This window comes from Macrobrachium rosenbergii, chromosome 51, assembly GCF_040412425.1.
Source record: "Macrobrachium rosenbergii isolate ZJJX-2024 chromosome 51, ASM4041242v1, whole genome shotgun sequence".
NCBI lineage: Eukaryota > Metazoa > Arthropoda > Malacostraca > Decapoda > Palaemonidae > Macrobrachium > Macrobrachium rosenbergii.
In genome coordinates this window covers 60811548-60838176 of record NC_089791.1, presented here as the reverse complement: position 1 = coordinate 60838176, position 26629 = coordinate 60811548, and the positions used below count along the sequence as shown (strand labels likewise).

General features: G+C 37.3%; 2 protein-coding genes across 8 annotated transcripts in view; both read left to right on the top strand.

The window, feature by feature from the left end:
• Positions 1–7658: 7658 nt before the first annotated feature.
• Positions 7659–17574, top strand: LOC136833458 (uncharacterized). Of its 5 annotated transcripts, none has more exons than XM_067095649.1 (5): positions 7659–7755; positions 12075–12168; positions 13421–14012; positions 15812–15868; positions 16102–17574. In XM_067095649.1, the coding sequence occupies exons 3-5, from the start codon at positions 13431–13433 to the stop codon at positions 16951–16953; spliced, it is 1491 nt and encodes a 496-aa protein (XP_066951750.1). In that variant the 5' UTR covers positions 7659–7755; positions 12075–12168; positions 13421–13430; the 3' UTR covers positions 16954–17574. The 5 variants fall into 5 exon arrangements, with proteins under 5 accessions (XP_066951750.1, XP_066951751.1, XP_066951754.1 ...); XM_067095650.1 differs by having other exon boundaries at positions 7666–7740; XM_067095651.1 differs by having other exon boundaries at positions 7748–7865.
• Positions 17575–24799: 7225 nt separating this feature from the next.
• The window catches only part of LOC136833457 (uncharacterized), a 67471-nt gene continuing 65641 nt past the window's right edge, over positions 24800–26629 (top strand). The window contains exon 1 of one of the 3 annotated variants that reach the window (XM_067095645.1): positions 24800–24972. In XM_067095645.1, coding sequence (XP_066951746.1) covers positions 24935–24972 — 38 coding nt within the window. In that variant the 5' untranslated portion in view covers positions 24800–24934. Of the gene's footprint in view, positions 25079–25862; positions 26046–26629 lie in introns of those variants that run through there. The other 2 variants (XM_067095646.1, XM_067095644.1) reach the window with 2 other exon arrangements.

The window sequence follows — 26629 nt, the reverse complement described above, 5'->3', positions numbered from 1 at the left end:
ATATTGAAATGAAAAAAATATATAGCATGTTTTGTAATAGGTATATTGAGTAAATGAAAACAAGACCTCTATAAAACTGGAAGTTTACTTTTCTACAGAAGTTAAGAAATAAATGAAGGCATCATGATTCACTAAGTTACTTCTACACTATCTCTCTTAAGGCTGTATATGTGTCCATGGCATTTGTTTGTTAATTGAATGGTTAACATTTTTCAACGTATAAATCTGCGTGTTTCTTTAAGAAATTTGTCAGTTCCTTAATCTGACATCGGAAAGTAATCCAGAATTACCAGTGTCGTATTTTATTAGCTTATATCATATTTACTTTTATTTATAGTGATTTTGCTGTAATAAATTGACAAACAAGATTCCAACCATCAGCTTCCTTGGAATTTTCTTATTATCCTTTTTCATAAATGAATTTTGCATGACCTTGTAGGGTCCATCTTACCTGGCCATCCAAACTCATACCCTGCGGGCATCCACTCCTCACAGAGAATGTCTCTTGACACGCACGCCAGATACGCATGTATAAGAAAGAAAGCCGACATCATACATTCTTTTCAGTGTATACTATCGTCCATAATCATGTCACGTCAAATGTATCATTCCTACTGGAAGCAATACAATGTCTGTAACTTGTACATATTTATGTATCATTTTCCATTCTCAGTCAAACACAGTTGAATGTATGTTAATCTCTATTTTGTTTGCTTCGTGTCAGGCACTATGTTTCCACTTGCAAGAGCTCTTGACCTGTCTGTTTGTTGTCTTGAATGAATTAGTATTTTTGTAGACACAGCCTCTTACGCCTTCGTTACATTGGTGACCACGGAGATGACCAGCCCAGCCAACCCCAATGATACCATCCTCTCCAGCGACACTGTCGCCGCCGCCTCCATACACCTGACCCCATTTATGCCCCACAACTCAGAAGCTTGGTTCTTCAAGGCAGAGACAATCTTTCAATCAAAGAAAATTGCCTCCTCAGCACGCAATGCAGACGCAGTCCTCGAATTCCTGCCAGATGACATTTTCGAGCAACTCACAAGATGGCTCACAGAGCTTCAAGCCCCTGTCACCTACGAATCACTGAAGGATCAGCTGAAGTCATCCTTCAGTGTGCCACCCACCATAAGAGCCAAGAAATTCCTGGACAATGTGGGGGCAGCCATAGGAGATAAGTGGCCATCGCATGCCTACAAGCAATTGCAGCGGCCGATAAAAGTACCCGCCGCAGACGGCCAACCTGAGTCAACCCTGGACCTTTCGAGAGAGGTCCTCCTTGCAAAACTACCCCACCAAACAGTTGCAGCCATGCCCAACACCTCCGCCATGACCACTGAAGAATTCCTAAAATTAGTCGACGCAGTACACATGGCCCACAAGACTGCGGAGCCCACTCTACCACCCATAGCAGCAGCAGCACAACAGTCCCAGCAGTCAACCAACATGGAATCCAACAGCGACCCAGAGGGACTGGCCACCCCCATCCACCAAACGAACTTCCCCAAACAATTCATCAAGGGGAAGACCAGACAGCAGAGAGACGAACTACCAAAGGGAATGTGCTTGTCCCATTGGAGATTTGGAAACAAGGCCTGCAAATGTGACAAAGACTGCCTGTTTTAAAAAACATGCAAGAGAGTCACATACACGACCCAAACAACTAAAAATCGGTGGTGAGCAGACTGGTTGCCTCATAAGAGAAGCTGTGCCTGCTTACCTCTGTCTCTTTTTCTAGGTACAAATGCAAAGGTTCACACACTTTTTCATAAAGGACGGGAGGTCAAACACAGAATTCCTCGTCGACATGGGCATGCCAATCATTCATGCCAGCCAGCCCGCATGAATGACTCAACCCCAGCCCACCTACCAACATCTACATATCTACCGCTAGCAGAGCACCGCTCAAGATATATGGGAGGTGGACAATGAAACTGTCATTCAACGGGAAAGACTACAGCTGGACGTTCATCATGGCAGATGTAACGTTAGCACTTTTAGGATTAGGAGCAGACTTCCTAAAAGAACACAACCCGCTGGTTGACGTAGCATCAAATCAGCTGATCCCAAAAACCGAACGTGCATCATCACTATAACAGCGGATATGACAAACCTTACTCATTGCCTCAGCCACCCCACCGCCAGAAATAAGGCTCCTCTTACAGGAATTCCCAGAGGTCTTCAAAGATGACCTGCATCACGACTTAACCAAACCAGCAAAGCACAACATCCAGCACCACATAGAAACAGAAGGTCCCCCAGTCCGCACCTGCTTCAGACGTTTAGCCCCGGAAAAACTCGCCCACGTCAAACAAATATTCAGGGAAAGGGAAAAGGCAGGAATATGTCGAAAAGACACAAGCCCATGGGCATCCCCCCTCCACATGGTACCAAAATCGACAGAATATGGCTTCCACACAGAGACTATCGGCGGCTAAATGTTAAAACGAAGCCCGACAGATACCCATTCCAAATATAGCAGACATCACCAACCAAATGAACAGCTCCAAAGTCTTCACCAAAATAGATCTGCTGAAGGGATAATTTCAGGTTCCAGTAGTGAAGAAAGGCATAGAGAAGACAGGAATTATCACCCCTTTAGTACCTACACGTTCAGTTACAGTTGCATTGGCCTTCAGAACACAGGGGCAACCTTCCAAAGACTAATGGATGAGCTTCTGGGCGATCTTCCCTTCTGTGTTGTCTGCGTCGACGGCATCCTGGTATTTAGCCCCAACCTCAAGCAACACCTAAAAGACATCAAAGGTGTACTACAAATACTCAAAGAAAACAGACTTGTAGTAAAGGAAAACGAATATGAGTGGGCAAAAACAACGATGGAATTTCTGGGACATCAAATAAGTCTGGACGACATCAAACCCCTCCCAGCAAAAGTGAAAGCAATCACCAACTTCATATCCAGTTTATGGCACTCTCTCGCTGACAGTTTGGGGACAAAGATAGTACACACGACAGCCTACAACCCAGAAACCAATGGCATTGTGGAAAGGCTACACCAATCATTGAAAGCATCACTCACCACCAGATGTCAAGGCAGGGGCTGGAGAAAAGAGTTACCTTGGGTCCTACAGGACCTGAGAACGTCACCACATGCAGCATTTGATGTGTCTCCAGCAGAGGCCCTGTACAGACAAGCATTAACATTGCTGGCAGACACCTTTCAACATCCAACAAGCCCCACATCCCCGTCCAACATCTGTAAAGAATTAGAATGGATAATGCCGGCCAAGACGACCTATGACATGGCCAGAAACATGTACGTCCCCAACGAGCTGCAGAACATGAACTGCACGTTTACACGAGTGGACGCACACAGAGCACCCCCTCACCCCAGCCCACTCAGGACCATACTAGGTCATCCAAAGAAGAAACAAAGCCTACCAGATGACAGTTGACGGCAGAACCATCTGGGTTTTCATCAGTTGACTTAAACCAGCATACCTCCCAGACACTGACCTACAACCATAGGCCTCTCCAAGGGAGGGAGTCCTGTAGGGTCCCACATGGACCTACATGATTGTCCATTGTACCTGGCTGCCCAAAGTCATACCCTGCGGGAATCCACTCCTCACAGAGAACATCTGACACACACACCGGGCACACATGTTTAAGAAACACAGCCAGCAGCATATTCTTTTCAGTGTATACTATCGTCCATAATCATGTCACGTCAAATGTATCATTTCAGCTGGAAGCAATACAATGTCAGCTTTCCAGCTATATTTATCAGAACTCTGTCTGTAACTTGTACATAGAATTATGTACCATTTTCCATTCTCAAATAAACACAGTTGAATGTATGTTAATCTCTGTTTTGTTTGCCGGCACGCGTGTATAAGAAACACAGCCGACAGTATACACTCTTTTCAATGTATACTATCGTCCATAACCATGTCACGTCAAATGTACCATTACTACTGGAAGCAATACAATGTCAGCTTTCCAGCTAATTTATATTTATCAGAACTCTGTCCATAACTTGTATTTAGAATTATGCACCATTTTCCATTCTCAAACAAACAGCTGAATGCATGTTAATCTCTATTATGTTCGCATTATGTCAGGCACTATGTTTCCGCTCACTAGAGCTCTTGACCTGTCTGTTTGTTGTCTTGAATAAATTAGTAAGTTTGTAGACGCAGCCTCTTACTCACGCCTTCACTAGAACCTCGTATCTGCTACCACTTTTCATTCGGTTAGACACAATTATTAATATAAATAATGAAGGTGAAGGATCTTCAACTCTCGTTTCAAGAAATGGAGTTATAACTTTGAAATTGGTGCATTTGTTCTTGCGACGTGAGGCGTCTGCTAGATAACTTATCACACTTCAAATAACTCTTTGGTTATTTTGCTTGATTCAGTCTAGTGTAGATGTCGAAGACCTTCGGAAAACGTCTCACGCTGACTGTGTATTATGCTCTTCTGTGTTTGTTGGTTTATTCTTAGCAATTAAAAGAAGTGTATTGCGAAGAACAAGAGCTAATTACATGAGCTACGACAGTGCAGCTAAAATATAGAAATTTAATATAACTCATTGTGTGAAAAATAAACAACCAAGTACTCAATTCAATTATGACACAATCGTTTAGATTCATTGTTTAACATTCTTTGTCTGTTATGTAGCTATTGTTCCCTTAGCTCTCTCTTGCTGTAGTATGCTTCACCTGGTAGCAAAGGCCAAGTTTCATAGTTTTCCATTAGGTAGCCTACTATTTTTTGAATATTCATAAAACAACTGTTTAATAATTTGTTGCAAAATTGTAACCTACTTGTGGGTAATTGTTTGACCAAATTGCACAACAACACAACTAACAACTACGTAAATATTCAGAAAGTGAAAGATCCCCTTAATTAACTGGTATCAAGCAAATAAATGTTTACAGTCTCAATAAACCCCTGTCATTAGATGTAATCATAGCGATCTAAGTGATTAACAACTATTTTTGTTTTTCTACAGAGTTTAGCATAACAGTTCCATTAGCAATGTGCTTAAGCAAAGGGGTCAGAATTCACGTGACCTAGTACATTGTAGTTATAACTGAGGACTCTGGAGCTAAAATGATTTTTCAGTGGTCTGTGCAAAGACTGAATAGCTCATCCTCGCAATTAACTAATTCCGTATAATTCCCCAAAATTAACTAGTCTTGAACTTGGAGGAAAGATTAGGGCCAATATTCTACCTCTATGGTCTTGAAGAATTAGCAAAAGCATATAATTGCTTAATTAACAGTGGAATAGGTACAGGTACCATGAATTGAACTGTTTACCAAAATTTATCAAAAATGGACGATTTAACCAAGGTAGATGGTAAGGCAATGTTTTGAATGTTTTTTAAGATATATTAATAATTATTCATTAAGGACTTTCATTTTTCCATTATTATGCAAGCATTTAAAATTACAAAGTAGACAGTTATTTAATGAAATTATAACCAATAGATTAAAAGCAAAAGAAAAAATTACAGGCACTGCCAGTTACAAAGAATGAACTCATCTTTTCGTGCTTTTATAGACAAAACATAACAGAAAAATACTTCCTCTTGCGGAGTGATGCTAAAGTATACATCAGAGAACAGGCAACAAAACTCTAACCTCCCTCAACCCACTAACCCAAGTTTTAAAAAAAGAATAAATTACTAAGCTGTACCTATCAAGGAATGAGTTAAATGCTAATGATGCTTTTTGTGATGGAGCTCTGCTCCAAAATAATGCATGGGTGACCTGGACCACAGTGACACACTGAATTCGCTAACAGTTGTGTTTATTTACGCAAGCGAATGACAAAAAATGCATACATAAATGCATTTATGTATACATAAATGCATTATAGCCTATATTATATGTGCATTGACACACACATACATAATTTGTCCTATAAATTTATCTTTGCTGAATTTACTGTTAAAGGTTCCTATCTAGTGGGTGTTAATTAATTTTGAATTCAAACAGATGTGTTTCGAATAAAATAAATTTATGGTTAGGGATGACATTGAGCTGTCATTGATTTATATATTATACTAGCTGACCAAACCGGCGCTGCCCGGGAAATCTCTGAATGACAACCGATAAACTCTCTCTCTCTCTCTCTCTCTCTCTCTCTCTCTCTCTCTCTCTCTCTCATTCCTGTTAAGATAATTGCTTCAGTTATGTTGCCAAGCATTTTTGGCATTTTATATTTGACCACCTCTCACCCTCCGCCCCATTCCTGTCGGGGCTGAACTTGGACTTGAAGGGCATCGGGAGTGTCTCCATTCATCCCAGCAATCTCGAAAACTAGATTAGACTCTTAATATCTGTCATTTTTGACATTTTATTTTTCCCCCCTTCTCACACCCACCTCTTCCTATCGGGACTGAACTTGGACTTAAAGGGCATTAGGAGTTTCACTATTCATCTCAGCGACCTCAAAGACTATGGATCAGACACTATAGATATATATAGATATATATATATATATATATATATATATATATATATATATATATATATATATATATATATATATATATATATATATATATATATATATATATATATATATATATATATATATATATATATATATATTATGTATATATAATGTATGTATATATATATATATATATATATATATATATATATATATATATATATATATATATATATATAATGTATGTGTATATATATATATATATATATATATATATATATATATATATACATAGAGAGAGAGAAAAGAGAGAGAGAGAGAGAGAGAGAGAGAGATTTTTGTGTAGAACATAACTTCACAAGGATTAACTGCTCTGCAGTACTATTTTCTAAGAGATCACTAGAACACTTTATTAAATATAGCATATATTGCAGCATGTTTCCTTTTACTCACCTCAAACAAGGAGGCATGTAAGAATAACGCGGTGATGAGCTTCATGTACCCAGTGAGTTTTGCAGTGTCAGCGACAGATGCTACATAATGCTTAGGTTTAAATGCCAGAAATCTGAACATATGCAGGAAGAAAAATACAACAATCATACATGACAACTGTAAAACGACAAGTGGCCTTTTGAACATTCTTTCAGTGGAAAGCAAAACTGATGCAATACATGGACAATGGACCAGTAATTTAGAAGACGGTATAGTAAAGAAATGTACCACTGAACACGTGAGTACGTAGGAACACGGTCAGATATAGAAGAATGGACCCAGGATATTACAAGACATTGGAAAAAGAACTTTCGAATACGTGGATGCAGGACCGTCTGATAAAATGCCCTTTGAACTAAAAATATGTGAAAACTTAATGTTTAAGAAAAAACTTACGCCTTTTATATTCAAAAACAGTTATGACACGAAGAAACAAATTATTCGAGAAAACTTTAAATAGAAAGTGAAAAATAAAGAAGAGAGTCAGATGGATCTGATGAGGCTTGATAGTAGGGCCTTCAACAATAAACCTGAATGATGACGATGATCATCGTTTCTTAATACTTTTAATAACTATATTTTCTGGTCCAGCGTATTTTTAACCTGTGCATCGAACAGTAACATAACATAAAGCAGAATGATATAAGGCTATGCGACGTAATTAAAAAAAATAGGAAGCATTTTTACTACTCCAAGCGAAACTATTTCCAAGGATCTTAGAATAACTAGATATTTGTAAACTTGAAAACCTCGTCTTCTCTCTGCTGGTTTAGTTTCAGGCTGATAACCAGCGGTGACAAACATAGAACGGTACACGAGTTGGTGGTATGTGTTTTTAATAACGCTATTTATTACGGACTTTGTTTCTAGTTTATTGGAGACATGTGAAAGTATTGTTTTAGAATTCTGAGACTGGCTTGTCTTTGGAAATTGTGGTGGGTTAATTGTGTAAACGCTGAATTGCTCGAGTTTTTAATAAACTCGGAAAGGTTACTTTTGAAAGCTGGTGTCACAGTTTGATTATTCATGTCTAGAGAGGAGAACCTTGATTCTCATTGTTGCAGGGTATTTTGCATGCAACGCTGAGGAAGTTGTTTCATCTGTACATTTCAGTGGGCGAGTTACTAGTGATAAGACTGAACGTGAATATATCGTTGTGTTGACACTGAAAACTTGGTTCCATTACTTCAACTTCACTTGGTTCTTATTTAACTTGTTTTATTCATTGGTAGGTCACAGCAATCAAACAGTAAGGATGGTTATTATTGCAAAGATTGTTGTAAACTAGAGTTTGAAGGTAAATTATAGTTTGTGATTAGGATTGATTTGGACTATTTCCGTCGGAAATAGCTGATTAGCCCATTACACCACCCCTAATTCTTGCTAATAATGGGAGAAAACTGTAGGAAACGGTATTTTTAAGTTCGGAATACAAAAACCAAAGGTTGAATGTAGAGATGTATCCAAACCTAAATAATCAAGAACGCTAGGTTGTAGTTTGCCAGTGATTGCCTTGATGTACTACTTACTTGACCTAGAACTCCTTAAATCGCAAACAGTATTCTCTTGCCTATTAAATTTGGTTTCCATATTTCTTTCCTCATTTTCTCCCCAAAAGATTTACCCTGACTCTTAAGACTGTGGTTTCTTATCGTTCGACTTAGGGTCGTGTGCAATGTGTTAACCAGTCATTCTCCCCAAAAAAATTCAGAATTCATCGAAATCTAATTTAAGACTCCGAAGACCTTTTCGTAATTAAAATCCCCATTGTAATAGTTCCAAAACTTAACTCTTGTTCAAATAAGCTTTCCAGTGTCATCTAGTTTGTCATGTAACAATCGACAAAAAGCTTGGGCATTTCGAATCTGAGACTGTGTTAAAATAAAAATATTGCCTTTTGTTAAAGAAATCTTGAGTGTTCTACAAAAACAGTTGTTTCATAAACAGAGTGGACTATTGCAACTCTGTTTCATCTGCCCCAGATGCAACTTAGGAGACGCAAAATATACTAAATAGAGCAGCAAGATTAATAAAGGGTGTCCCACGTTGTGATAGGATTACACTTGTATTATTGCTTGAGTTGCATTAGCTCCCTATCAAGGCTAGAATAATAATTGTGTAGTGACCCACCAAACATAGGTACAGATGGTCTCAAGTTATGAGCCAAGATACAATTTGAATGTAGGCTTTAGAGCCGTTAAATTTGCCGCTTTAAACAGTTTGAATGTAGGCTTTAGAGCCGTTAAATTTGCCGCTTAAAGGCTGTACAGTAAGCTCCCACTTGTCATCAGGAGGACCGAAAATATGGAGTTAAAAATTTTTTTTTACTCCTTTTTTTCTCCTTTTTTTCTCCTTTTTTTCTCCTTTTTTTCTCCTTTTTTCTGAGGCCGTATGAAAAAACAAAAAAAATCTTTAGAATGTGTGTGCATTATTATGGATATGACGAGGTGCGTTTGCGGGTCTCGCAGAGCGGCATCGGTGGGTAGGGACCCTTAAAAACAAAAAAAAAAAGAAATAACTCCTCCTCAGAAGTGATTTCAGAGCCTGGACGGTTCCAATTACTTAATTTTTTCGTTCCACAGCACCATTTCTGATAGTCTGGATATTTCAGTCCTGATAAAGTACTATTATTACAACATTATAAAGTTTATCAAGCATATATTTTGATAAAGCACCAAAGAACTGCCATCTCACAGATTAAGATGACAAAATCATGATTGCAACTGAAGACCAGAGATGCAATGGTGATTGGTCAGTTGGAGAATTGTCACCATTATTTTTTTTTTGTCACGACAGTGTTGGAGGGAGAATAAATCAAAATATGGTAGCAAACAAAAGAGCAAACTGTTATAATAGTAAGCATTTACAGCAATTTTCGTTTAGAAGAACCAAATCCTAAACAGAATTCATCGTTGTTTTTGCCTCATCTGATTACAGGTTTACAGTAACTAATACAGTAGTTTGCGTCTGTAAAACAAACAATTTTGTTTAACTGAAACGTGGTCACATCATATGAAATTTATATTGTAATATGTGGGTGTTACTTTTCAGTTTTAAAACTTTAGTGCTTATTACCGTACTCAGCCCTACCTATAACTGAATTAAGTAAAGAAAATTCTCAATGTGGGAAATATTTAAGTTTTTCTCCAGTCTCAAAATTTTTCAAGATTGCTTCTCTTGTGTTTGTTAGACCATTGTTAGGCCAAGCAGCTGTTTTTTTTTTTTTTTTTTATTCTACCCGTTGAGGGACCATGTACGATGTAGGAGGCCAAGTGATTCTGGGTTGCGAAAAAAAGTAAAATGAAAGGTAAAACATTCAAAAGCAGACGAAAATAAATATATGGTTTGTGTAATAACTAGAAATATGCGATTAAGTTAAAATGTGGTCATAATTACAGCAATGCATCTCAACCTCCATAATCCAGTATGCCAGTTTTTACATGACCAGAAGCCAAGGCTCCTTGATCCTTTATCAGTAAGTGGTGTAGTACTTTAGTACTTAACCGGGTTACTCGCTACCCCAACCTTCCCTGACATACCTAACCTGGGACTGTTGGTCCAAACTCAGTTGAGATTGTACCCCTGGAACTTCGCCTACCCGCCTTGTGTTGTATACACTTTGCATAATGCACTCCTTATATTTTGCGTTAAAGACATTCATCGGTAGGAAGATTTGCTAACAGTATATAGACTTTTTGGGTTTTGTTTTTGGGGCCTTCCAGAACGAAAGAAAACAGCCATTATGGTCCCTTTTCAAAAATCTTCACATTAGGACTAGCCATAAAATAATTGAAAGCCAACTGATGAACTTAGCTTAAAAGCACATAACCACCAAAAGTTATGTTGGGCATGGTTCATTTCTTATTTGAGCAAACTTCACTAATGAAAGTTAAACTTTAATCAGACAAAAATTCATTTCTTATTTGAACAAACTTCACCAAGGAAAGTTGAACTTTAATCAGACAAAAAGACAATCTTAGAATTTAGGGAGAACTTAATGACATCAAAAAGATGCAGTGGTTATCCTCCCCTAAACTAAATGCCTTGCATGTAATAACTTACCTTTATTTTCCGTAAGGAGTAAAGCCAGTAGCCTATTACTGGTCATTATCAGATTTGGTGTTGGCAAGTAATAAATATTTGGTATCTATGTTTAGAAAATTTCAACGGTATGAAAGCAATCCTTGGCTGGAAAAAAAAAAACAGATGTGCAGTTGTAGCTTGAAATTAACTTTATTAAGTTACTGAGAAGTAGATGTAAAGGATGAACTAACTTGAATTGACTAGTGTGTGTGAAATTGTAATGGTACACATGGAATGTATCTTTGCACCATAATAAGCATTGCCAAATACCAGGCGACCTGGCAAGGAAAAGCCATCTAGACCAATAAGAACTGAATTTGTCCAAATTAGCTTTCATGGTATTCCATCATTGAAAGATTGTTTACCGGCAGTTCATGTAATAATGTGGCGTGAAGAATTATTGGCTGAGCTAACCTTTGTCAGACTTGCCCCAACTCCATGGGGAAAATACTAGGGGACCCATAGTGGTGATTTACATTTGCTGGGAAGTGATGGGACAGATCTTCAACTACATTTGGTTATTGTAGGAACTAAAGACAAGCTGCAGGTGAAAAAATCTTTAAAATATCCCAACAATTGGCCCAGTTGGAACCTAAATACATTAAGATATTAATCGTAGTTCTTCAAATTATAAATTTTAGAAATTAAAGTTATAAACAAGTAATTATTCGAATTTGGTACTGATATATTTGAACAAATTAGTATAAAAATTGATTTTATTTTTTACACTAAATCATTACTTATACCAAGAGGTGTTCTGTACTTGTATGTATATACATGAGCTCCTCACAGATTTCTATATCTAGTCCACCAAAGTAAGGCCAACATGTCGTAAGATATGAATTCATAACACACACTACCAGTAATTACTGTTGCTGTACCGCAAAGTTCTAACTGCATTCATACTGCAATAATTTGATCCTGTCAACTCTAGTATGAAGAAGACAGTTCAGTGTCCTCGTAGCAAAGTAAAATATCAAACTATGAATGGAAATTCTATTGCTAGGCCTTTTATTACATCCAACTTATGAGTAGCGAATATATTTTTCTCTCTTCCTTAGGAACAGCAGACTTCCCTCTCAAGGAAGAGGGACAGGATCAGACTTTTGCAGAGGAAACACATTCAGAGAGAACACACTTCTCTCCTCCCTCACGGTAAGAGTAGTCCTATAAAATAAGGAAGTATTTGTTGTATTGAAATCTGAACTATGCTGCACCCTAGGTTAGGCTATGTTCCACCCTAGGTTAGGCTATGTTCCTCAGGTATGGTATAGGATGCAGTTTCTATGCCATTTAATAAAACTGTGTTAAGGTTACGATAGGTCTGGGGATAATAGGTTAGGGTGTAATTTTATCAAAGGATAAGCGAAGTCTATTTTGGCAAAGTAGTCATAGTTGGTTTAAGATGATCACTAACGGGTGGTATTGGGGGGGATATGTTGAGTAATCTGGCAAGTTGCAACACAGGTCAAGTTCGTAAGGCCAGGTTGTGATGTTCCCTGTAAACACCTTTGCCACCTTATTTCGTGTTATTACACACACACACACACACACACACACACACACACACACACACACACACACACACACACACACACACACGAATCTTATATTATTTTAGTTGCTTCTCTTGCGTTTTGAACAAGTTTCACCATTGTCATTGGCAATATCTTACTAGTTTTTATTTTCCCACCCAGAAAACCTAGTTGTCTATTGGGTACACCATTCCCCCCATCAGTTTAAGGGCAGCAGAAACAATTTTGCCATTAATAAAAATCCTCAGAGGAGCACATAAACATAAGCTGCTGGGGGGGAAAAAAACTGTATATGATTCATATTCATCAAGAAATCCACACCATAACATTACCGTGAAGGGGTCTGATAAAGCCTGGTTCATACAAGACTTCATTTTTTCCTTCAGTGTTACATACTTCCAAATGACTAAGAAAAAAAAATAAATTTGTAATTCTACAGTGTACTGAGATTTTAGTTTCGACAGTAAATACTATGCCTTATATGGGTTTGTGTACAGTTGACTTCTTTTTAACTGGTGCTCAGTTACACTTGTACTACCTAAGATATTGGAATGTCCTCATATCAGTGATAGTCAAAGTATTTAATCATATTTGCCTGATCAGTGGTGAAGGATGGGAAGTTACAGTTTCTTGAACTATCTTTTAAGCTTTTTTTTAATCTTGACAATGGTACCCCTGTGCTTCAGCCTGGGTAAATTTAAAGATTGTGGATTATGAAATTCATAATACACAATTTGATGCTTCATAATTTAAGTTGTGGTTGAAAGGGTTAGTTTGAAAAATTGTAAAAAGATTTTTTCTATAATGCACTGGTGTGCGTAGGTGCCAATAAATGCTTGTTATTCTTTACGTATAAATAATTTTTTCTCCAGATTCTCCAAAATGGCTGAGGATGGCGAAGACAATACCTTGAGAAAAACACTGGCAGTGGGTATAGGAAATCTAAGTGAAGGTCAACTTGCAGATGATGAGAATAGTTGGACTGATGTGAATCGGCTGGAGTTTTCCGATCAGAGTGAGAGAGGGCTCTCAGGTCTGGATCAGCCAGGGCTCTCAGGTCTGGATCAGCCAGGGCTCTCAGGTCTGGATCAGCCAGGGCTCTCAGGTCTGGATCAGCCAGGTCTTTCAGGTCTTTATCAACCAGGATCTTCAGGTCTTTATCAACCAGGATCTTCAGGTCTTTATCAACCAGGATCTTCAGGTCTTTATCAACCAGAACCTTCAGGGCTTGATCAACCAGGACCTTCAGGTCTTTATCAACCAGGACCTTCAGGTCTTGATCAACCAGGACCTTCAGGTCTTGATCAACCAGGACCTTCAGGTCTTGGTCAACCAGGACCTTCAGATCATCGGTCAGGACCTGCAAGGCCAACTAGGCATTCCAGAAGGACTGGAGTCAGAGAAAGGCTAATGCATAGCAAGACATATAATGCAGATGTGCCACTATCTTCAGATGAAAGACAGGTCTGTTAGATTCTTTAATAACCCCTAACAGAATATTTTATTGCTTTTACCCGTATAAAGTTTACACCTTTATTTTTTCATTTCAAAATGGGCAGATTACATTGCTTGGTTTGGTAACTTTTGAATGTGATGTGCATCGAGGTACATGGATCAATCATATTTTATACTTTTTTTACTTAGTCTTTAAACCAGGATGAGCAAACAGACTTGAGGCCGTAGCTGACACCCCATTCATTCCTTTTACTGTACCTCCAGTCATAATCTCTTTCTTCCATCTTACTTTCCACCTTCTCCTAACAATTGATTCATAGTGCAACTGCGAGGTGTTCCTCCTGTTTTGACTGTCAGTTTCTGTTTCAGCGCTGAATGACTTCATAGCCTGGCCTTTGGCCTAAATTTTATATTCTGTTCGGTTCTACCTCCATTATTCCTTCTTTCTTGCTGTCCAGCCTCTCCCTACTGTCATCTTAGTTCAGCTATGGGGGTTTTTCCCACATCCACCTTTAGATCCTTGTTCTTCATCTCCTTTATTTTCTAGCTCTTTTTCTTGCTGTCTAACCATTCCACTCCCTCTTTTCACTGTGTTAAGCCCTGAATGACCGAAAATGCCCTGGTGCTTTGCTTGACAGCCTAAATCTCATTAATTAATCAATCTTTCATGGGCCATCATAGGGCCAATGTAAGGGTCTTAAAGTTATTGATAAAATAATACGCAGGACAAATCTTTTAAATTCCCAAAATCATATTTATAATTGTCAATATCGTGGCCCCAAGGGACAAGTGGGTGAATGTACTACATAAGAAAAATCTTGCTATTATTGGAAGGGCGGTAAGGTGGTTTAGGTGAGCAGTGTGGCCCAGGAAACAATGTTATCCATGCCATGTGGATTCTTGGCCTTCTAACCTATAAAACATAAGTTTCAGTGAAAATGGCTATTTAAACCTTACAGTGAAAAGGATTGCTGTGAGAGAGACTGAATGCTCCAAAAACAAAGACTGGCTTTTTCTCTGGGTTAGCTATCCTGATAATAACCACCTTAAAAGGAGACAAATACAAAGCCCTTGGTGAGTAACCTGTAAAATAGTTTGAAAGGATGGGACCACATTTGGGCGAAGCAGTGCACCTGATTTCAGTAGGTATAGAAATCCCACCAGATCACATTGTCCGTTGGGAACTTTTAAGAAGGGACTCGAAAAAGGTATTTATTTCAAATATTTTGTGAAAGGGAGGAAAATTAATGCTCTACCTTTATAAGGAGGAACCCTTATCCTAAGTTAACATGATGTTAATGTTTGGCTCCACGCTTCGAAACTAGTTTCTAGCTGTTCTTGGAAGGTTTATTAGTTTATATAAAAAATTTAAGTATTATGCTTCTTTTTTTTTTTTTTTAAAAATAAAAGTTTGCAGCTGTAAAAAATGCATGCTTGTTTACTTCATATCAATTGTTGAATCTATCAGTTTTCAGTATTAGTTAACTATGAATGTTTTATAGCTAGTATTTTCCACGTTACCTTTTTTTAGGAGAATGCATTACATTTCATAGGTTTTCTGTAGAAAGTTTAGTAAAACTTTATTTCTATTTGTAATTACTGAACATAACTAATATTTAATTAAAGTATCTTGAGTTATTCCTTAATTCTAAAGCCTCCATTTCTTGTAGAATGTATTTGTGCTCAAAAATTTCCTGGCAATGCATTTATGCATTCTTTCCATTCGATTTTTAAATAGTATGTTAACTTTCACCTGGATTATCCTTTTTTATACTTTCAACTTTTGTTTTAGCTTTCAATCTTTTCAGGTGTCAGGGTCCTCTTCACAAGATTCTATTTCGCCTAAGAAAAAAGTGCCTAGGCTTGTAAGTAATTTATTAAAAGTTAGTTTAAGGTGCATCTCTTAATAGGAATTACCTTGAAATTCTATATTAAGGCGAGGTCTTTTGCTTGTGAGATACTCTGAATTGTGAGAGACGTTCCTGTAAATGGTTGGTTTGCTTTAGAAGTTATTTCTGTTCTGTGGAAATCACCTCTATTTTTTTTTTTTTAATGTAATCAGTTTATTTTCTATAAGGAATTTTTCTTTTATTTCCAGGATATACCCGAAGAACCTGATGAAACTGAAGATACCGATGACCAGTTTGATTGGACTTACAGTACAGATACCCTTTTAGAGATAAATGATTCTGGTGTGATTCGGTGGTATCCAGAGGATCCCCATTCGTTTCTGTCTGATAATCGTAGTCATTGTGATTACAAGGTAATTACCTATCTGTATCATACTATCCATCTTGATGAGTTTTTCAAAACTCAAATAGACCAACATTTTATAATGAAAGATTTGGTTTGGGGTCGAAACGAAGAAAGAATCAAAGGATTCTATTTGAGGACACACAGTGAAGAGCAGCCTTCGCATAATAAGTATGGCAATTGCAGTTATTACATAAAATTCATGTCGTTGGTTGAACTTTGCCTTGAAAACAACATTAGGAAGTTTTATTTATTAGATGCATGCCAATCGAATAATAAGTGTACAACTCGCTATTTAATAACTGATAAAACGGAAATGTTTTTTCGACATCAGTGGGCATTTGATTGCAGAGGTTACGGTGGATCATGGCATGCCATTCCTGGCCCAATATGGTATGATCACAAGTATGCAAGGTGTATCAGGGGCTTTAGATCAAATCAGGATTGTCCAGTCCTTCATGAATTGGAGTTCTTTGTATCCATCGCTGATACCCTGAGGGATGCTTTATTTAGTCGTTGTAAAGCTAAATGTGAGGAACATGCTGAATCCAATAATGAGGATAATTGTTACAGATACCGAACTGGTTCTGCAGAGGACTGGTTAACATGTCCATACCCCAACTCGAAACAAGAAACACTTAATGAACTAAAGCGATTTGTGAGAACTGATGGAACACTCTGCAGGAGTTTTTCATGAAATAAAAAAAGTCTAAATCGTAGAGTCTGATGGTTTTTTTTATTTTAAAATGTGTTCAGGGAATTTATAATAAAATTGTTTATTGTTGATTTGTATTGGTAACCTACTAAAAACCGAAGTAATTTGGGTGTGATAGTAAGAAATAAGGCAGCGATGGGTTTTCCTCTGGCAATGAACTTTGGGACAATTTTAAATTGTTTCGTCACAGGTCATTACACTTCAATATAAAGTTGCAGAATCTGTTTTTGTTTCAGGAGTGTTTTGTATTTGCATGCCTTTGCGGTAGTTGATAGCTTCTGATTTATGTACATTTATACTTATTCAACATGACATCTTCAGTGTTTTAAACGACGTTCTAAACTGAAGAGTTAAGCAGAGGGTATGAATGTTAATTTATTTTGTTTACTTCCTTTAATAACTATCCGTGGAATACCATATACGTGCATAAGGCCCTGTAATCGTAGAAATAGTGTACTGTACTTGTAGTAATTATACAGTGTGTCGGATATTGATAATTTAAAGCTAAATTTATTTTTAATGTTAAGAGATTTATTTAATCCAGACCCTTATTTGTAAATTAAAATATTTAAAAATCTAATGCAATAAACCTTTATTCTGAAACTTAACTTTATTAATTTTTTCGATATTGATATGTCTATGCACAAGCCAAAATAACTGTTGTGTGTTTTACATGGAGCAATTGAACGTTTACAATGCTTTTGATAAAAGTTGAAGGCTTAAACGCTGTACCACCCTTTCCATGTTTGAAGTTCTGTAATTAATTGGTCAGAATTTGTCAAGGTGATTTAATGGAGGGCTAACTGAGGACTTTCACATAGTTTTCCCTCAGGTTTAGCACAGCAGGGAATTGCTAGGCAGTATGTTAAAAAAAAAAAAAAAAGTTGGCTTATTGACCAAAGCCTTCAACCAGCTAGTATGATTGTTCTGCAACAATAAATACGACTAACGGAGAAAACCTTACGTGACAAAGCCTGGAGTGCTTGGGAGATCCTGCTCCTGCCGTACAGCAGTGTAAATGAGAAATTTTTCCTCTACATTACCATGGAAGAGGATTAAAAGTCCTTCGGTCCTATGAGTCTCTCGTGGTGCAAAACCAACAAAAAGGTGTCCATCCTGGATAAAGCCTGTTCTGAAGATGGCTGTTGCCTTTCCATTACAGCAGTACTGTACACCAGTACTATTTCTAGGAAAGCTCTGTATTCACCATGTAAAAAGATGAAAAAACTCAAAATGGCAGTCTGTCGCCTCAACATGGCCATGTTATTCTTAGTAACTTACAGCAGGATAGACCCATTAGGAGTAATTGCACAATAGCAAAAACACAAATTTGATGATTAAGGGATTTATTTAAATTGCAAATGTTGAATGAAAAGCTAGCGATGAGATTCTTCGCTAGAAAATGTTTTAATATTGCCATTGTGATATCTAGGTGAAAGCAAAGTTATTCAAAAGTCATCTTGTAAGTTATAATCTATTTAAGTAATATTATTAAATGTAGGCGGATAACTAATCGCTTGATGTTCCCAAGGCACCTAAAATTGCAAGGTTTGATACAGATCTTCAGTGCAAGCTGCTAAACACATTGCCCAGCTTTCGGCGTTTTTTATTATGTTGTCTGATCTTCATTTATTTTCCTTTCCAATTTGTCAATGTCCTAATGTTTTTTTATGTGAATATCTTTCCTTTGTTTCTAAATCAGGATTGATGTAGTCTGAATCATCTTCCCACTGTGTTTTGGACAAGTGGAAATTATTTGGTTTTTCATGTATTGCCCTTGGAAGTTTTTTTTTAATCTCCCTTTGTTTCCAGGTCGCATAATTACAAGCTGTTCAATTCTGTTTAGTCAGTTTATCTTTATTTTTAATAGGCAGCACGTGCGGTATTTTTTTTAATGGTTCTCAAAGAAATGATTACTCCATATTAAACAACTCGTTTAACTGGATTATTTGCCGGTACCTTGCTAGCAGTGGGGTATATGATGTTTTGATTCTTTTTTTTTGGGGGGGGGGGCCATGAGGCCCATTTCAGGAGTATTTGGTAATTCACAGTAGCCTCCATTCCTTAAGAATCAAAAGGTACAGTAGTATGTATCCTGTGTCGGGTCCGGTGAAGGCCTTGGTCTTGTATGAGGTGTATATATTTTAAAGTAATAAATTTTAAAGTAATAAATTTAATTTAAATTAGCTGCTTTTCATTTTTGTGGTTTTTGTGCTGTTACCCGCATTAGTGCAAGCAAATTCCACCCATGCCATTCCCTAAAGGCAAAGTGGAATACTTTGCTCTGTTTTATTTTAGTCTGCCCAATGGCATTTTTACACTTCCTTTTATTGAGGTTAAGTCTTTCACCTTTTTTACGTGTTCTTAGCAGCCTTACACCTGATTGTTTCTTGTCAATTTGGTCCTGTATAACTTTGATTAGTTTTTCATATTCTGAAGAGTTTGGAAAATTTACTATAAAGCCGGAAAATATCACAGTTTTCTGTGAATAATAATCTGTTTGCCTAATTGCAAGATATTTTAACTTAATCATGTCCCGGTATTTACTAAAAAAAAAAAACGATTTTCAGTGCCATGATTTAGTGTCTTTAATGCCTATCTTACTTGCACCTGCTTTGGTAATTAACAAGTGTTACAGTAACTAATAAATAAAGTTAAGGGCTGTAACTAAGCAGAAAACCCAAGATCTATAATGTTAATGTCCTTAGACTCTCTGCATCCCTTTACCCTTATTCTTAGTATATTTCATTTTTCAGTGTTCAGTAACTCTCAACAAAGTATGTTGTTCGCATATATACGAAGAATACGTTTTGCTCATGATGTTAAACTACCGGAAAAAAAATTTGATTTCTTGCCAAACTTCCTTTCGATAGACTTCAACGATTCACCGGTGCACTCCTTGTTGATAAAGCCATGCTATCATAACACTCCAAATATAGTATAATATTTCCTTAAAACAAATCAATATTTTAAGTCCTGTTAGTAAGTGGAATTTTATCATATAAACTTGGGGCAGCATTTTCGAGGGCTGATAAACCTACATCCGAAGTACATCTGGCCATAAATCGCTTAAAACCCTCTGTGGCTAGTTTTGTATTGTCTCCATTTGTTGGCTGCATTATGCATCATTTGGGTCATTGGTCTTGAAAGCTTGTTGATTTATAGCAGACATTTTAAACATTATTCTGGCTTAGCCTAGGCAGTCAATGCAAATTTATAACAGTTGGGGAGTAATCCAAAGGTTTGATACCTTATATTAATATTGCCTTTCGAACACAGGTGACCAGAGAGAGAGAGAAATTATCATAATATCCTAAGTCACAGACTAGTAGTATCAGGACTCAATCGCTATTAACTTCACCCGAATGATACCAAGGGTTCTGCCGTCACTTTCTTCTCTGCCAGCATAAATTCTGTTTTTTTTTTATTTAGTTCTCATTGCTTAAGTCATCCATTCCATATCACTGGTAAAAATACTAATTTTCTCATTTATATCCATGTTTATAGAGAATTGAAATCAGGTGTCATCTGCATCGTCTAACTTCACCCCGTATCTCTTTGTGACAATATCCATTCATGTTTATATATTTTTATACACAACTTTATAACAATAAACCTAAGCATTAATATCTCTGATGGCTTTTATTACAAATGTTGGAAAATTCATTGAAAACACACTGTTAGCTAACATTCATTACTGTAAAGTGTCATGTAAGTCTCATTTTGATGATGCAGTCAGACAAAACATATAGAATAGATGAATGAACACGCGTCGTTATTAGAACAAATAAACCCAAAAACATATCTTGGAAACTGAAACCACTAAAATATACACAACTAAATGACAAGGTATTAAAAGCTAGTAATGTGAAGGCCTAAAGACCTTAGACACGAGCAATTACTGATTATAGTACTATACCAAAAGTTAAAGTCGATGCAAAACAAAAAATAATTTTAAGAATAGGCATAATTTGAAAAATAAAAACAAAGTGGCGGGGCTTTACCTTTCATAATAGCATAAATGTTAGAAAGACAAGATTTACAAAAGAGGAAATTAAACATTTTCGGTACTAGACGGTTCAATGTTGGCACTGCAGTTTCAGGTGATCATTCAAGAGTTCAATGGTCCGCACCAGGCCTTTTATCCACCTTCAACACCTTACCATCACTTAACATGCAAAGGCTGACTTGTTATAAGTCAGACAACAAGCAAATATCGGGAGGTAGGGGGGGGGGATGAGCGGAATGCACGTAATCTTCAAACAAAGGCATCAATGGCAATGGAAGAGGCTTCCTACTGAAGTACGGTTTGTGTGATGGCCGAACAATGATCCTAATTACGACTGTCAAGTAAAAGTAACCATTGTTTGAACAGTTTCCTGAATATCTGTCGCGGAGTACAATTTTCGAATAAGGAATGATCTGTAGCACTTGGCATTACTCAGCTTAGTTTTCTGGTAGCAAGAACAAACTGCGAGAAGCTATGGGTCACGGAATTTACAACAAACTATTTTATATTTTAAGGAATAGTTTTCCTACTTCGATATCACCCCATGAAAAACGTATTTTGAAATTCGATACCCAACTTGACAATACACTACTATCTCCCAGGCTAGCAACCATTACACGTTGTATTGTGAGAAAGAGTGAATAACTACTGTATATTATTTTTAAGTTAGTTCTGGGAGCTCTATTCTCATAGTGAGAATATCCCGCCGGGGGGATAGTGTCGTCAGTGCACCTCAGGCGGTGACTGTAAGCATTAGCTGCATTACTTAAGTTCTTTGCAGCGCCCCTTTTGCCCCAAGCTGCAACTTCTTTTATTCCTTTTACTGTACTTCCGTTCATATTCTCTTTCTTCCATCGTACTTTCCACCCTCTCCTAACAATTGTTTCGTAGTGCAAATGTGAGGTTTTCCTCCTGTTACACCTTTATAACCTCTCTCTCAATTTTCTTTTCAGCTCTGAATGACCTCATAGGTCCCAGCGCTTGGCCTTTGGCCTAAATCTTGTATTCCTACCCTATCCAGTCTAACAGTTAAATAGAAAATAAGTATAAATACTTGAAGATATGTGTTGATAAGACTTCATCTTGTTACCTCAACATTCAAAACAATTCCACAAAGGCTTCTTTATTCTAAAATAAATGAAACACCAATTTGTATAAGAACAATTTCAATATACCATCCATGGGAAAGATAACTGCATAATCTTGAGTAGATCGGTTCCTCCAAACGCCGTGACTGGTGCTGATCAGTTTTAGATCGGCAGCTCTCGTTTGTTGCTTTGTTGCGATAAAAGTAGAAATCGCTCGGTCAATAACAAGTCTTAACCATAGGGAAGAATGTGCATTTCCCATGTGGCATGGAAATTAATAGAAATGGTTTGAAAATAAATTCCATAATTAAAGAATAATGAAAAAATCTATTAAGTAAATGTCCTATAAAAAAAAAAAGATCCATCTTGCCGTGAGGGTCGAGGTATAGACAGAGCCGAAAACCTGCGCTGCCACATCATCGGGTTGTATGTAGCCCTTCCCCAGTAATCCGCATTTAAAAGGTCGCGAGGACTTTTAAGATAATCATCTTCACATGCCTGCTGCTGGGGAGGGTGTTTTGTTTTTGCCACAGAAAACGTCCATTACGTTCATAATGTCAATACTCGTTGAAAAAGTGAGTAGTATAAGTTTTTTTTTTAACCTCTTCCTCTGATATTCAAGACTCAGCCTATGAAAAGTGCTAACAGTTTTTTTTTTCATGTCTTGAAATAAAAATTTGGCGCTACTTCAATAATTTTTCAAAAAATAAAGTCTAGAGGCAGTTGCAAAGTTTCAATTGGCAAACCTCTCATTTTCTTTAGAATGCTTACAGAAGCCTTTAACTACGATCGCTCAATGCAATGCTTATGAATCCCATTTGCATAGTTGACAAAATTTTCCTGGTGGTTGACCGTGAAATTATTGTAATACTGGTGAAGGTAACAGCATGCTGGCCATTCATCTGAATGGACAACAAAGCCATGAGACAACATCCCACACCTGAACTGCAGTAAGACACTGCTGACCTTGGCATCTGGAAATTCTAATAATTTCGTATTTACCTATACCCAAATACCATGGCCAAGCTTTAATTAACGTAGAACAGAAGCCTGTCTCCGTACGTATTTCTTTCAAATATTGCTTTTATTTTTGTTTTTCATTTTACTTAATGTTGAAAGTCTCATTTGAATTTGCTGTTTTTCAACGTAAATAATAGATGTACTATTAAATCTTGGAAATTTAAACAATTTTAAACACAAGCAACTTGATTCTGAATGACTTGGACATCCATGCTGTATCAAGTACGAAGGGTTTCTGGTTCTTTAATGTTTTTCTTTTATAGTCCCCTACGGATTATACGCATTACCTACGGGTTATCCGTAGGACCGCTTTAACAGAAGCGTCTTATTAAATACCCGGGCTTTGACCTGACATGAGTGATTGTAGATCTGGCACCGCTTCGCCACATTTCTCTATCGTTTAACTAAAAAATTATCTAGAATCATAAGCATTACAAGTTGTCTATGTTTATCATGAACTAATTTTTTTAAAATCTGTTTTATTTATCCATCGTATATGTTCACATTTTCCATGACGTTTTCCTTTATAACGGTACGTTTGGCAAGTCACGTTTCCGGGTCTGACCACCATCCATCCCTCACGGTAAAATTGTCTGCTATGGGGATTTTGAAGCCGCCAGGACCCACTTACCTCTAAGTGGGTCCTGGAAGCCGCCAAGCAGCGGCAGAGGTAATACTAACTGGTCAATGGTTGCGTCATCCTTCGTTTAAAGAAATGTTGCCATATGCCAGCGCTATATTTGCCTTAAAAAAGCGAATTCCAACGCATAACGTAAAATCTTAACTAAATCCATTAATTTAGCTAAATTTCAAGGACATGCAATTTAAATTTGCTGTAAAAAATTACCTGAAAAGCTGCATCACAGTAACAATGATATTTAGGTGTTTACGGGTGAGAATGAAAACGTGATGGCAGCAGATGACTTTTACCCCAAGAAGAATATATCTAAAGGAACAGAAATAACCCCGCCCCTCCAAAAAAACTAATATAGTTAGATTAGTGATGAATTTATAAAATATAAAGTTTTGCATGGTTCGAACCCACGGAGACTCTTTCAGATATTCCAGTTAAAGTTCTAATCTTCCCAATTCTAGTGAAAATGAGTAGCGCATTTTTAGGCAACTAAACCTAACAAAATCAAAACTGAGAAAGACAGTGAATTCCCGCACAGATAACAATATTCATCGAATAACGTACGCCTTAAAACGCCTTGTAAAGTGCCGTGACTTTGATGTGCCTGATGCGGTCCTCAGAAAGGCAGTACACAGAATATCTAAAAGGAAAAAAAATTGCCGCCGATGTTCTACGAACTGTTTGCTCATCGTCTTTGATGATGGATATGTGCAGCGGTCCACATCAGGCATCTAATCGCCTTCAGCACCTTCTGCACTAACGGGCAGCCTCAGCACAAGAGCCCGTACTAGCACAAAGCTCATTATTTTAATCGACAACAACCAATCAAACAACATGACACGACTATCCCACAGATTTAACATTAAGCAAAAGGTACTAAAATAGATTTTCCCTAGTTTTTCTTAAAGTTGCTGTTATGTCGGTATTACTTGATTTTAATATCCTAGGTCCTGTTTCCTTATTTGAAGGGGAAGTGATGGCCAATGGTAATGCGGACCTTAAAATTAACGATCGTTTGCTTATCTAGACACCGATAGAGTAGGCTATTGTTACTCTCTTCAGTTAAACTTTTTGCTTGGTTTACAGATGTGAAAAGCAAGTTCTTACTCCTCTAAATTAATTATATATTAAGAGCCAGTAGTTGTTCCATTTGCGGATACTGCTGGACCTTAAAGAGAAAAGCTAGCTACTTTTCTAGAACTCTTTAAAGGAATGAAGCTTGAATCTAGACGACACCGACTTCGTACGAGGTAGAAAATCAGTAGAGTGAATTGGCAACACTTTTTAGTTTGTAGTTATAAGCATTCTGTCAACCACTGTACGACGTAGATCTGTGGCAGGCTGTTGGAGTCACAGGTAAGTGAACCTTTTCTGCTGTTATTTTTTAACCTTCAACTTTCTGTTTGTAGACGAGAAGAACTTACTGTGGCATGTTCCTTGCCGGAATTTTTTGCAGTATATTGGGCAGTTAAATCCGGTTCTCTTGGTTTACTCAGTTAAATTCATATATATTTGAATAGTTTGAGGTATTTACCTCTTTTGAAAGCTTTTACTGCGGGATGTGACCCCACCCCCAAAAAAGCACGTTTATTGTAATTGGTACATAATGGCTACCTAAGTTGCAAGACAAAATTATTTTCTTAAGCATTTTCGTATGCTTAGCGTGTTTTAGAGTCATTGATGAGAAGCAACCCTTTCTTTAGTTCATTCTATTAGTGAACGGTGACCCAAAGCGAAACCTTGGATTTTTAGGCTGGGGGATGATTAAAATTAGGCTGTGCAAGAATAGCAAATATAGTAACACTCAAGAGTAAAGACATGCAGGTGGAAAATGCATGATTCCACTCTCTAACATGATTACCAGAGAGAGAGAGAGAGGTTTAACAGGACAGAATGAAAGCACAGAATGCCACTATATATCTTACCTTGGCCTAACCTACCTCACCCAAGATCCCCGTATCTTTTCCTTCATGTATCCTACCTTGGCCTAACCTAAATTACCTTACTTAAGATCCCTGTACCGTTTCCTGACCATGAGCCCAACTGCGATTACCTCCTAATTGGCTTAGCCACAGCTATCATGTTGGTGCATCCTAGGCTAGCCGAGAGTTTGCTACAGATGCACTTTAGGAATTAAATTATAAGCCCTGCCTCAGGAAGTCAAGGGTTAAAGGGTGTACTTGGTCTTCACTTGCACCCTACGAAAATGTGTTTAGGGTATAAGAATGGAAGGCATAATTTTTACAATCAGATGCTATACTGTTATAATTACTGGTGCTGAAGCCGTTGACATTGGGAGAAAATTCCGTGAAATAACCTTCTGGTACGGCAAGTGTAATGCTTTTGCTGTTTCATGTATGCTGCTGTAATCCCTAAACCTACTAAAACTTTGTTTGATTTTTTCATGTTTCACTCACACAGTTAACTACTAAATATTGAGGGTTAGCAGTATGGATGAAGCAAAACATATTTAGTGCATAAACATAATTGTCTTACTGACCTTTCGACCTTGGTTTATGTTTTTAAATTTTCATTTCGCAGTATGGGTAGGCTGTTTGGATTAATATTGATTTTCATTGCCAGTATAAATTAGGAGTTAATTTTCCATTCATCTGTTAGGACTATCTAGCCCTCAATTACTGAATTTGACTTGTAATGCATTTTGTGGTAATTCATTATAGCACCTCAGTGAGAATGCTACAATAGGCCTTTACATGCCTAAGGCTTTAAGGGAAAATTGAGAAGCATGAAAAAATGAGCTCAGGGACTATATTATGGTAACCAGGGAAACAAGATTTGGATTTCAATGTAAGAATAGTAATTAAAATGTGATGTAAGAGGATTGTTGATAGCAAGACAGACTCGAAAATGGCAAGAGTTTAGCGCATGCTGATCGACAGAAGAATA

Coding starts and splice junctions, on each gene's coding strand:
- LOC136833458 (XM_067095649.1), top strand. CDS start 13,431: ATGGCTGAGGATGGCGAAGACAATACCTTGAGAAAAACACTGGCAGTG. Junction 14,013..15,811: donor TATCTTCAGATGAAAGACAG/GTCTGTTAGATT, acceptor CAATCTTTTCAG/GTGTCAGGGTCCTCTTCACA. Junction 15,869..16,101: donor AGAAAAAAGTGCCTAGGCTT/GTAAGTAATTTA, acceptor TTTTATTTCCAG/GATATACCCGAAGAACCTGA.